The sequence below is a fragment of the Salvia miltiorrhiza genome, chromosome 1 (assembly GCF_028751815.1).
Source record: "Salvia miltiorrhiza cultivar Shanhuang (shh) chromosome 1, IMPLAD_Smil_shh, whole genome shotgun sequence".
Classification (NCBI taxonomy): Eukaryota; Viridiplantae; Streptophyta; class Magnoliopsida; order Lamiales; family Lamiaceae; genus Salvia; species Salvia miltiorrhiza.
In genome coordinates, this window is record NC_080387.1 from 33,570,011 (window position 1) to 33,582,403 (window position 12,393).

At 42.2% G+C, this 12,393-nt stretch overlaps 2 protein-coding genes across 2 annotated transcripts; both read left to right on the plus strand.

Moving 5' to 3' along the window:
• Nucleotides 1–268: 268 nt before the first annotated feature.
• Nucleotides 269–2,188, plus strand: LOC131021342 (peroxidase 60-like). Its single transcript, XM_057950508.1, has 4 exons — nt 269–566; nt 841–1,023; nt 1,244–1,403; nt 1,616–2,188. Exons 1-4 carry the CDS (start codon nt 333–335, stop codon nt 2,032–2,034), a joined length of 996 nt encoding a protein of 331 aa, XP_057806491.1. The 5' UTR covers nt 269–332; the 3' UTR covers nt 2,035–2,188.
• Nucleotides 2,189–10,568: 8,380 nt separating this feature from the next.
• LOC131021352 (germin-like protein 9-3) lies at nt 10,569–11,354 on the plus strand. The gene has a single exon (XM_057950515.1). The coding sequence runs from the start codon at nt 10,612–10,614 to the stop codon at nt 11,230–11,232; it is 621 nt and encodes a 206-aa protein (XP_057806498.1). The 5' UTR covers nt 10,569–10,611; the 3' UTR covers nt 11,233–11,354.
• Nucleotides 11,355–12,393: the final 1,039 nt, after the last annotated feature.

A 12,393-nucleotide genomic window follows, 5' to 3' on the forward strand; every position in this document is an offset into this window, starting at 1 on the left:
TAATCAATGCAAACCGAACTATTTATTCCGAAAACGTACGTCAAAGTCCAAACACTTAGCTAGTAAAAAATAAATAAAATATATTTATATATATTTCGTAACTTATCGAGTTTAGATACATACATTTAACTTGAGCAGGTTTCATGAATTCTAAGAAATAAAAAAATCGCAATTACTGGACTGCACGTTTTGATGGAGATAACACCCCTCCAACGTGCAAACGATGCACATTTTCATTCCTATAAATAGTCCAGAAATGGCAAATCCAAATATCAACCACTCCTTCCAATAATACATAAAATAGTATAAATCTTTAATTTCTAATTTTAAAAATGTCAAGTTCGAGCTTAAGCTTGATGGTAACAACAGTCTTAGTCTTGGCCGCCTTGTGCGGCCAGAGCCAGGGCGCCGCCGCCCCTCTTCAAGTAGGGTTCTATAAAGGAAAATGCGGCTCCGCCGACGTCGAGGCCGTCGTATACGGCGTCGTTAGAGCGTGGTTCGCCACCAAGGATAACACCATCGCAGCTGCTCTTCTACGCATGCAGTTTCATGACTGCTTTGTCAATGTGAGCTAATATAATTAAACATCTTCATTTCTCTCTTACATTTTAATTTCATGTCGTTATATGTCATGTCTCATTTCAATATAATAATGTAATTGGACGTCACGAAATATAATTAACACCAAAGTATAAGATGAGATCGCATATTTATCACTTGGCAATATATATAGTAAAAAAGTGGAGTGATAAAATAGCTATATATTAGGTATTAATATAAAAAAAGATAAAAAAGTAAATTGCATTATAGTCTAATTTCATACAAATTTGTTGTTTGAAGGGGTGCGATGCATCAATTCTATTGGATGGGGGAAATAATACAGAGAAAGCAGCAATCCCCAATCTGAGCGTCCGAGGCTATGAACTCATCGATGCCGTAAAAGCTGTGGTGGAGGCCGCCTGCCCCGGCGTCGTCTCATGTGCTGACATCATCGTCATGGCAACACGAGATGCCGTCGCCCTAGTACGTTTTTTTCTTTTATTAATTATATATATTTTCAAGTTATGTTTCATAGATAAAAATAGTAAGACTCTTGTTTAATTACTTAAATGAATTGAAACTTTGGGATATATTAAAAAGGTGAGACTAAAATAACCATAGTATAAAAGATAAAAATACTCAATTATTAATCATGCAAAATAATGTATATTAGATGACATCATAAATACATATATATATACAGAGCGAAGGAGGACGATACATGGTGCAGACGGGGCGGAGGGACGGGACAATATCCCTAGCTAAGAATGTGGATCTCCCAATTCCTTCAGTTTCAGTCTCCGATTCCATCCAAGCATTTGCAAAGAAAGGACTCACTGCCACAGACATGATCTATCTTCTAGGTACTTAATTACATCTGACGAAGATCATTACGTAATTTGTGGAGGGATAATATTAGAAAAAATGATGAACTTTTCTTTTGTATAAAATGCGAGAAAAGAAAGGAGGTATTTAAAGACATAAATTTTTGTTTATCCCTCATTTTCACATGATAAATTTATCCATGCATCAAAGTAAACGCACCCTTAAGCTCTTAAAATGGCGACGATTGTAGGCGGCCACACTGTGGGGGTGACTCATTGCTCCCTCATCCAGAGCCGGCTCTACAACTTCGGAGGCACCGGGCAGGCGGATCCAAACATGGACGCGGCGCTGGTGGCGGCACTGAGAGCGCGATGCCCTCAGAATGCTACTAAGGTAGACAACACGGTGAACCTGGACCAGAACCCCTTGAGCTCAATGGTTGTTGACAACTCGTACTACAAGCAAATAGTTAAGAAGAGAGGGATTCTGCAGATCGATCAAGACTTGGCCCTTGATCCACTTTCAAGATCAACCGTTGCAGCCATTGCTAGTGGATTCGACTTCAACGCCAGATTTGGGGAAGCCATGATCAAATTGGGCGCCGTTCAAGTCCTCACCGGCAAACAGGGCCAGATCAGGCGCTCCTGCCGCGCAATCAACAAGCCCTAGCTACACCACGCTTCTTAATTCCTTTTCATCACTTTCACTTATGACATTTCGCTTCCATTAATTCTTACCTCATTCTTTGAGATTTCTACTTTGTGTGTTTCTTTTACTATGTATGATCATGATTGGCTTCTATATATACAAACTTGTTTTGATATTGAAGATGTACGGAATAATATCTATATACTAATATAAAAAGTGTCTTGAGCTTAATTATTACATTATTTAATTTTAAAAATAATTATGTAAATTGCATATTGTATATTTAAAAAAAATATTAATTTATATAAAAATATTGAACTTCACCTATGAATATCAGCATATGTGTATTTCTCGAAACAGAATATTAGACATAAAAAATACATGAGAGAGTAATATTTAGATTAAATAAATACATATATCTACTACTCCAATTAATTGTGGTTGATATAGATAACCTAATCATGATCAAGCTAAAGATGATTCAAAAATAGATTCATATTTTAATATGTTACTATAGTATTCATAATTGTAATTTTTTAATTTATAATATTAATGGTGCCTATATATTTAGAAAAGATCCTCTAAATAACTTATTTTATAATTTATTAAAATTGATGATTTTTTAAACTGACTCAAGTCCAATTGTAATTTTTTAATTTATAATATTAATGGTACGACCTATATATTTATAAAAGATCCTTTAAATAACTTATTTTATAATTTATTAAAATTGATGATTTTTTAAATTGACTCAAGTCCGACCAGAGAAATATATTAGTTTATAAAGTTTATTAATTTATTGAGTATTTGATGAGGACTGAAATATGCACCAGCGCTGTGCACTATATAATGGGAACATCTCTATTTATGCTTATGATTAGTGTTATTATTATTAAGCTAACTAGTGCAGGTTTAATTGAAGACTTGGGATAATAAATGGAATAATAGAGCTTCTGGCGTAGTCAAGCAAGCATAGGCGACTCAGACCAAGGTCAATGTATTAAAGGGGGCTTAAGCCCAATTATCTTAGTAAATGGGCTTGAGGCCCTAGAGCTTATTTACATGCTTATAAATATAGACTTAGTAGTGGGTTAGAGGGGGATTATGATCTCATTATTCATTCTTCTCTTGTAAACTGTAAAACACTCTCTCGATTATAGTGGAAAAACCCCAAAAACCCCGTGGACGTAGGTCTTCTCGACCGAACCACGTAAATCCGATGTCGTTTACTGCTTTCTAACCCCGTGGACGTAGGTCTTCTCGACCGAACCACGTAAATCCGATGTCGTTTACTGCTTTCTAGTTTAGGTGTTGGTTTCTCGTTTCACCAACTGGCGCCGTCTGTGGGAAAATCGAGCTAAGGCGTGAGATTCATTGTTTTTCCAGTCACTGTTCATCACTGTTCAGTCACTGTTCATCACTGTTCATTAAGAGGATTACTGTTCATAAAAAATTTTGGGAAATGGGAAATTTGGTTACTGTTCATCCGAAAAAATTGGAGCAAACTTTCTCACTTTTCTGGGCAAAAACTTTCCGGCGAAGAGATTCCCGATTTGGAGTTTCCAGTTTTCAGATCGGGATCCCTCTTTTTTGGATCACGCTCATCCTCAATGCCTTCGTTTCGTGCTTCAGCCGGAGACTCATAGCGGAAACCCTCCATCACCGCTGCACCGATCTCTCTCTAGAGCTGACATCCGCGACCCCTTCTTCACCGCCGCCGCACAGCTCGTTGGCGGTTTCGCTGCCGCGAGCCACCACGACGTCTTCAAGCTTTTGATCTAAAAACCTCTACCACTGCCGCATCGGAATCGCTCCGTCGTCTTATCCTCTTCAAATCGGCGATAGCCGTCGCGCCCGGACTCTGGAAAACTCCTGCCGCCGGTCAAAGACCGGATTCACTGGAAAGCGAGAATTATCGCCATTGCTGACTTCGAAGACTCAAAGGAATGAGCATGGCGAAGCTAAGTTTTTCATCTCCTTTGGCTTTGTTGATTTTTTGTGAATCAATCACGTTTATCTTGCAATTATCTTAACCGATGTTGATTTAAACACTTGGGGTTATGGAAGTTAGACTACAATTTGCACTCTACTTCTCTTATTGATGCGTGCTTAATTGCAGAGTATGCTTCATGCTTTGGGAAAAGAATAATGCGCCCAGATCTGAAAATCAATAGCCGATTTGCTATGGTGTTCGAAGCTCTCATATATATCACTGCCGTCTCAATCCTCCTTCAACGACGGCAACAATAGTTGCCATTATCAGGGCCACCGTTTGGTTCACGGCAAGGGTCGGCCAGTCTCACCGCCTCGTGGTCATAGCAGCCGACGCTGCTTCTTCCTTTACACTCAATTGTTATTTCCAATTTCTTAAATATGTTGGGGATTTTTATTTTTCCCTCTTTGGTTCGTTTTAGCTTGACTTTCCAAAGGGATGACGACAATATGGGTTCCAGTTCAGCAGCAGAGCATAGTCCTAGCGGCGTCGAAAGCCATCGACATGGCCATCGCCCCAAGTCCTTGATACAGGCTGCACCACCGGTGGCCGCGTCATCGGTTGGGTTGGATGGGATTTCTGGCAATTGGAGAACTCTATCTGCGTTCCACTGGAGAGATTAGCTATACTCGCTGCACCATCAAAACCTTCACGGGGACAGGAGTTCAACCTCCAAAGGGATGAAGAGTAAGAAAACCCGATTTGAATGGATAAAGCACAGAGTCTTGGTATGACATCAGAGCTTCTATTTGGGAACCGTGTCTTTATGATTGATCATTAATGTTGATTAAGGGCCTTGTTGAGTTACGAAAAAAGTAACCAGGGGGCTTAGCCCACTGGCCACCGGGTCCTCACTTAAGTGAAGTGACCCGGGTTCGATCCCTCTTGGGAACGAATTGGTGATTGGAGATATAAGGTGGAGTTTGGTGAAGGGAGAGATAAGGTGGTTCTTGGAGTGGATGGGGAACTAACTACTAACATCTAACATGACTTTGACCGATCAAAAAAAAAAAAAAAAAAAAAAAAAAAAAGAGTTACGATGGGTTCTAATGTCTTGACTAAATATTGAGGATATTGTGATTATTGGGTCTTGTTTGGTATTTTAACATTATTAATTAGACCCATTGATGTTTTGTATTCATGAAACTGAACAGTATAACTGTTGGGAGGAGATTGGGGAGATTAAATTATTCGAATAATAAATGATTGTTGGGCATTTAAATTAACATTTCTGGAGCTAGCAGCTGTAACCTTGCATGAAGATTGAGATTATTCCTTGAGCCTTGTTTTAGAATTTTGATGATTGAATTCGGCTGAAATTTGGTGGATGGGGTTGATTTTTGCGTATAATCTTTCATTATACCAGTTGGGATCTTTTCCATGTGACATCTGTATTATAAATCGACATAGAGTTGCTGCTTGGTGTTATCATTAGTTGATATTATCATTTAATTAGATTAATATGTGTACTGATCCCTGTTTTAAATAGTAGCACTTGAGATCCTTATGCCATTGATTACACAACACCTAATGTTAGTCGCATTGCATGAGAAACCTGTTTTGGTAGCATTTTCATAGAGGTCTCTTTGACCCTATAAGCACAAACATTTCTGGCTTATGGTGATGTAGTTTATATGTGCCCCGGCATTTGATCAAATGCATGAATATATCATACGTTCAAGGGTCCCTAATCCTTTACTAAGTTGATTTACCGCCCTATCTCTAAGGGCTCTCATATTTTACTAATATATATGTGCTTAAGAATTTTTGTAGCACAAGATAAATAAATTTGGGGAATGATTTGAACAATTATGGTAAATACCATAATGTAAAACAGAGAAACCCACTAGTAAGTGGTAATTCAGGTATTTCGCTGAACTCTATCAATGGGAGGAGCATGATTGGGATATGTGATATTTTATCACTTGGGCAAAATCATGATGTATATGATCTTTGATGGAATTTGAAAATTTGAATGAATTCAGCGGGATATAAATATGGGAATCAAGTTGTGGCAATGGATTATATAATCTAGTGTTCGAATTCTCTTTGCAGCCCTGTCTCAAGGGGCTCTCATATTTTACTAATATTCTCGTTCAAGAGTTCTTACAGCACATGATAAACAGCCTTGGGAAAAAACTTGAACATGGTAATCACCATAGCACGAAAAGCTAATCCACTTATAAGTGGTAATTCAGGTACTTCGCTGAATTTTATCTCGTGGAAGCATGTGAGCATGATGGGGGAGTATTATGCTTTATCACAAATTATGATCTTAGGGTATTTTATGGGAGCATGTAAGCATGATAGGGGTTTGGAAAATATTCTTTTTCTTTACTTGGGCAAAACCATGACTTATATGATCTGTGCTGGGATTTATACAACAATAATTATGTCTTGGAAGTTGCACACCTTCTGCATATGTGCTAGGGCTTGAAATGCAACTTGAATTATGTTACTTGGGAACTGTAGTTATGCTAACTCTCTCACAATCATCACAAGCATGAGCACCAAACACACACACACTTAACATGTTCATAACAGAGTATTGCACATGTCACCAGAGGGGGGAGTAGGGTGTATACCCGTAGTCCCCAATTTTCAAATTCAAAAATTGCTTCTCAGCAAATCAAAGGAAAAACAGAGGGATCATGCTCCAGCAGAGCAGGGGGATCATGCTCCACCAGAACAGAGGGAAGCGCTCGTAAGCCGCGAAAGTTGGTTGTGCCATCCGGGCCTTCCATGCTCCGCGCAGAGGGAGGGAAGCGCTCGTAAGCCGCGAAAGTTGGTTGCGCCACCCGGGCCCTCCATGCTCCGCGCAGAAATCATCGTGTAGTCGTAAGCCGCGAAAGTTGGTTGCGCCACTCGGGCCCTCCATGCTCCGCGCAGATATCACCGTTTAGTCGTAAGCCGCGAAAGTTGGTTGCGCCACCCGGGCCCTCCATGCTCCGCGCAGAAATCATCGTGTAGTCGTAAGCCGCGAAAGTTGGTTGCGCCACCCGGGCCCTCCATGCTCCGCGCAAATATCACCGTTTAGTCGTAAGCCGCGAAAGTTGGTTGCGCCACCCGGGCCCTCCATGCTCCGCGCAGATATCACCGTTTAGCCGTAAGCCACGAAAGTTGGTTGCGCCATCCGGGCCCTCCATGCTCCGTGCAGGGTGTTCTCTTTACCGTAAGCCACGAAAGTTGGTTGCGCCATCCGGGCCCTCCATGTTCCGTGCAGGGTGTTCTCTTTACCGTAAGCCACGAAAGATGGTTGCGCCATCCGGGCCCTCCATGCTCCTTGCAGGGTGTTCTCTTTACCGTAAGCCACGAAAGTTGGTTGCGCCATCCGGGCCCTCCATGCTCCGTGCAGGGTGTTCTCTTTACCGTAAGCCACGAAAGTTGGTTGCGCCATCCGGGCCCTCCATGCTCCGTGCAGGGTGTTCTCTTTACCGTAAGCCACGAAAGTTGGTTGCGCCATCCGGGCCCTCCATGCTCCGTGCAGGGTGTTCTCTTTACCGTAAGCCACGAAAGTTGGTTGCGCCATCCGGGCCCTCCATGCTCCGCGCAGATATCACCGTTTAGCCGTAAGCCACGAAAGTTGGTTGCGCCATCCGGGCCCTCCATGCTCCGTGCAGGGTGTTCTCTTTACCGTAAGCCACGAAAATTGGTTGCGCTATCCGGGCCCTCCATACTCCGTGCAGGGTGTTCTCTTTACCGTAAGCCACGAAAGTTGGTTGCGCCATCCGGGCCCTCCATGCTCCGTGCAGGGTGTTCTCTTTACCGTAAGCCATGAAAGTTGGTTGCGCCATCCGGGCCCTCCATGCTCCGTGCAGGGTGTTCTCTTTACCGTAAGCCACGAAAGTTGGTTGCGCCATCCGGGCCCTCCATGCTCCGTGCAGGGTGTTCTCTTTACCGTAAGCCACGAAAGTTGGTTGCGCCATCCGGGCCCTCCATGCTCCGTGCAGGTTGTTCTCTTTACCGTAAGCCACGAAAGTTGGTTGCGCCATCCGGGCCCTCCATGCTCCGTGCAGGGTGTTCTCTTTACCGTAAGCCACGAAAGTTGGTTGCGCCATCCGGGCCCTCCATGCTCCGTGCAGGGTGTTCTCTTTACCGTAAGCCACGAAAGTTGGTTGCGCCATCCGGGCCCTCCATGCTCCGTGCAGGGTGTTCTCTTTACCGTAAGCCACGAAAGTTGGTTGCACCCCCCCGGGTCTTCCATGCTCCGCGCAGAGTGCTCAAGCTTGGATGGGAAGCAGCAAAGGAATGCACACAAAGAAGGGAAGCAGCCGAGGAATGCTCCACCATGATTTCATTGCTCTGCCGTGATTTCACTGCTCTGCCATGATTTCACTGCCCTACCGTGATTTCACTGCTCTGCAGTGATCCCAATGCTCTGCCGCCGTCCGTGATCCCAATGCTCTGCCGCCGTCCGTGACCTCAATGCTCTGCCGCCGTCCGTGATCCCAATGCTCTGCCGCCGTCCGTGATCCCAATGCTCTGCCGCCGTCCGTGACCTCAATGCTCTGCCGCCGTCCGTGATTCCAATGCTCTGCCGGGATTTCAATCCTCTATCGGGATTTCAATGCCCTGCCGGGATTTCAATCATCCGTCGGGATTTCAATGCCCTGCCGAGATTTCAATCCTCTGTCGGGATTTCAATACTCTGCCGCATTTCTCTGCTCTGAAAGGGCATTTCTCTGCCCTGACCGGGCTGCTCTAAAAGGGCATTTCTCTGCTCTGACCGGGTTGCTCTGAGGGACATTTCTCTGCTCTGAAAGGGCATTTCTCTGCTCTGACCGGGCTGCTCTGAGGGACATTTCTCTGCTCTGAAAGGGCATTTCTCTGCTCTGACCGGGCTGCTCTGAGGGACATTTCTCTGCTCTGAAAGGGCATTTCTCTGCTCTGACCGGGCTGCTCTGAGGGACATTTCTCTGCTCTGAAAGGGCATTTCTCTGCTCTGATCGGGCTGCCCTGACGAGCATTTCTCTGATCTGATAGGAATTTCTCTGCTCTGACCGGATATTTCTCTGCTCTACTCTACGGGCTACACTGTTTTGCGCCTTTGCTTTATGGGCTGCTTTGATCTATTTTAATCGCTGCTCAGCGAGAAATAAGCCGCCTTTTGGCGTGCTATTGTCATCTATGGGTCTTCTCACGCGTTGGATTTCGTACGCGCTCAACAAGGTATATTGTTCAGACTCGACAAATATTTATGACGGGTTTTCTCACATGATCAGAGTATCATATTTCTCAACTTCGACATGGGTCTTCCTATGTTATTCGGGTATTCTTGCAGCGGTCTTCTGATTCATCCAACACAAAGCATTTATATTGCTTATCTATGCAAAGTATTCAATATGGGGTATTCTCAGCGCTGGTCTTCTTGTGCGCCCAAAGAAATGGAAATTATTTATCTGTGTCAACATTCAACAAACAAGAAGGAAATCTAACTTGGAACTACAATTCCAAAGTCAAGGGGAAAATGCTTATCTTTGCTTTCTTATAATATTAAAACTCTTATGTCTTCATGATTTGCAGGGATTAAGGAAAACAGCACAGCGCTGGCTTTAACAATACTTCGCTGGCTGAACACGAAGAATACCCGGTTCAACCAGACCAGGGGGGAGTAGCTGATGAGGACTGAAATATGCACCAGCGCTGTGCACTATATAATGGGAACATCTCTATTTATGCTTATGATTAGTGTTATTATTATTAAGCTAACTAGTGCAGGTTTAATTGAAGACTTGGGATAATAAATGGAATAATAGAGCTTCTGGCGTAGTCAAGCAAGCATAGGCGACTCAGACCAAGGTCAATGTATTAAAGGGGGCTTAAGCCCAATTATCTTAGTAAATGGGCTTGAGGCCCTAGAGCTTATTTACATGCTTATAAATATAGACTTAGTAGTGGGTTAGAGGGGGATTATGATCTCATTATTCATTCTTCTCTTGTAAACTGTAAAACACTCTCTCGATTATAGTGGAAAAACCCCCAAAACCCCGTGGACGTAGGTCTTCTCGACCGAACCACGTAAATCCGGTGTCGTTTACTGCTTTCTAGTTTAGGTGTTGGTTTCTCGTTTCACCAGTATTATTTTAAAATATTTTAATATAGCTGTAAAATTAAATAGACTAAATTGGTAATACAAATATTGAATATAATTAATATTATATTTATATTTTTTTTATCAAATAAAATAACATTAGTTAGATTTACAATGTACGCTTTTTTTTGCGGATCTCATTCCTTTTTGTGCTAGTTATCCTAAATATCTTGCTTGAAAATCTTTGGGACTACGTAATGATCTACGGGTTAAGTCATGTCAAAACAAACCGTTAGGACGACAACAACAAATCAAAAACTAACAAATTCAAGAATAATTTAAAAGCATATGCCAAAATTAATCTCTTAGAAACACAATAAATTAACCGGCCTTGAGGCAATGACATTCACATTGTAATAATCTCAAAACTAAGGTTTGTCACATTCATCTTCCCGGCGGATACCTCAAAGTTTCCACCCCTCAACCATTAGATGTATAAAATCTCGTGTTTCGTTTCACCAATACACATTAGAATCAAAAATCTCGAAAGGCAAAACAAATAAACAAACAAACAATGAAGAAACAGCTACTCCTCGTGGTAGCCGCCCTCGCCCTCGCCCTCGCCCTCATCCAGACCACCCGGGCCGGGGACCCGGACATCCTGACCGACTACGTCATCCCGGCCAACACCCCGGCCCCGGTGGATGGGGGGTTCTTCACCTTCACCGGGATGCGGGCCCTCGTCTCGTCCCCGTTCCCTTCAACATTCAAGGTGTTCAAGGCCGGCATGGAGCAGTTCCCCGCCCTGAACGGGCAGAGCGTCTCCTACGCCGTCCTGATGTACCCCTCGGGCACGGTGAACCCGGTCCACACGCACCCGCGGTCGGCCGAGCTCCTCTTCCTCGTGCAGGGGACCCTCGAGGTTGGGTTCGTCGACACCACCAACAAGCTCTTCACCCAGAGCCTCCAGCAAGGCGACGTTTTCGTGTTTCCCAAAGGGCTGGTGCACTTCCAGTACAACGCCGACGCCAAGAATCCGGCCGTCGCCATGTCCGCCTTCGGGAGCGCCAATGCGGGGACTGTTTCGTTGCCCAACACGCTGTTTAACTCCACCATTGATGACACTGTTTTGGCTCTGTCGTTCAAGACTGATGTTGGCACCATTCAGAAGCTCAAAGCTGGCTTGAAGGGATAGAGATAGTGTGTGTGTTGTGTGTGTGTTTCTTCATTTCTTTGTCGAATAATTGGATTGCAGATCTGTTGCATTATCTCTGTTGTATACATTTGATGATTTCTTATAAAAGCCCTATTGGTATACGGAGACCATATGAATGAAATAAGATACGAGATTTAATAATAGATGCGAGAAATTTTGCATTCATGGACAGAGGTAGAATATTCAAACGGATGGGTGAAATTATATTCTTATGATCTTTAAGAATAAATTTAAACGGACGAAATTATTTTACATATAACACTAAAATAATACAAAATACAATCCAAATATAGTAATTAAAAAGCGATCCCCGAGTCGTAACCGGGGCTTAGCTTTGACCCTGTTCGTATTCAACTCTCCTCTACTAGAATTCAGTAACTGTTGACAGCCCTTACTATATGGAATTAGTCATTTTGGCATAGAGGGATTCTGCAAATTGACCAAGAAATTCATTGCCTCTTGATCTTGTGCCATGTCTGGGCTTTTGTTTGACTTGTTTTGTTTGATATTGTGTAATTGGCTTTTGTTTAACCTATTAGAGCTAGAAGGTTAATGTTTAAGACCTGAGGTCCTGGGTTCAAGTCATTCGACGCACTATTTTTGAATTTTTTTATTTACTTATATAATTTATAAAAAGAATTATCATTTTTAACCTTAGCGTTGACATTTAGGACAAAAGTCCTAGGTTCTGATCATCACAAAACATTCTCAAGTCTCAACTGCTATATCCCTATCTGATTAATGTAGTCTCCTTCCAAATGAGGGAATTTGAGACAATAACCCACAATTCCTATTTTTATTTTTCACTTCTTGTTTGTTTCTCAAATCTTGAATACGTAATCTACATTCATATCTCTCTGTTATAAAGTTTGTATTCTTTTAAATTTTAATATACTTAGGGGCATTTACATCTCATAATTGATAAAATCCATGATTGAGTATCTTTATCCTCATTAATTATTAGAATATTTTTAATTTCATAATTTTAATGGGATATGAATTAAGCAAAAATTAGTTCAAATAATAGAAGTTATCAAAATTATCTAAGGTCTTGAAATTAATTATCAAAATTAATTCCAAAGTTCCAATTCATCTTAGTGAACAATGAATTAGTCTTATTATTTTTATAATCTAAGTCAA

Excerpts from the sequence above, each read along its gene's own strand:
- LOC131021352 (XM_057950515.1), top strand. The coding sequence starts at position 10,612 with ATGAAGAAACAGCTACTCCTCGTGGTAGCCGCCCTCGCCCTCGCCCTC.
- LOC131021342 (XM_057950508.1), top strand. The coding sequence starts at position 333 with ATGTCAAGTTCGAGCTTAAGCTTGATGGTAACAACAGTCTTAGTCTTG. Across the intron at positions 567-840 it reads TTCATGACTGCTTTGTCAAT|GGGTGCGATGCATCAATTCT; the intron begins GTGAGCTAATAT and ends TGTTGTTTGAAG. Across the intron at positions 1,024-1,243 it reads CACGAGATGCCGTCGCCCTA|AGCGAAGGAGGACGATACAT; the intron begins GTACGTTTTTTT and ends ATATATATACAG.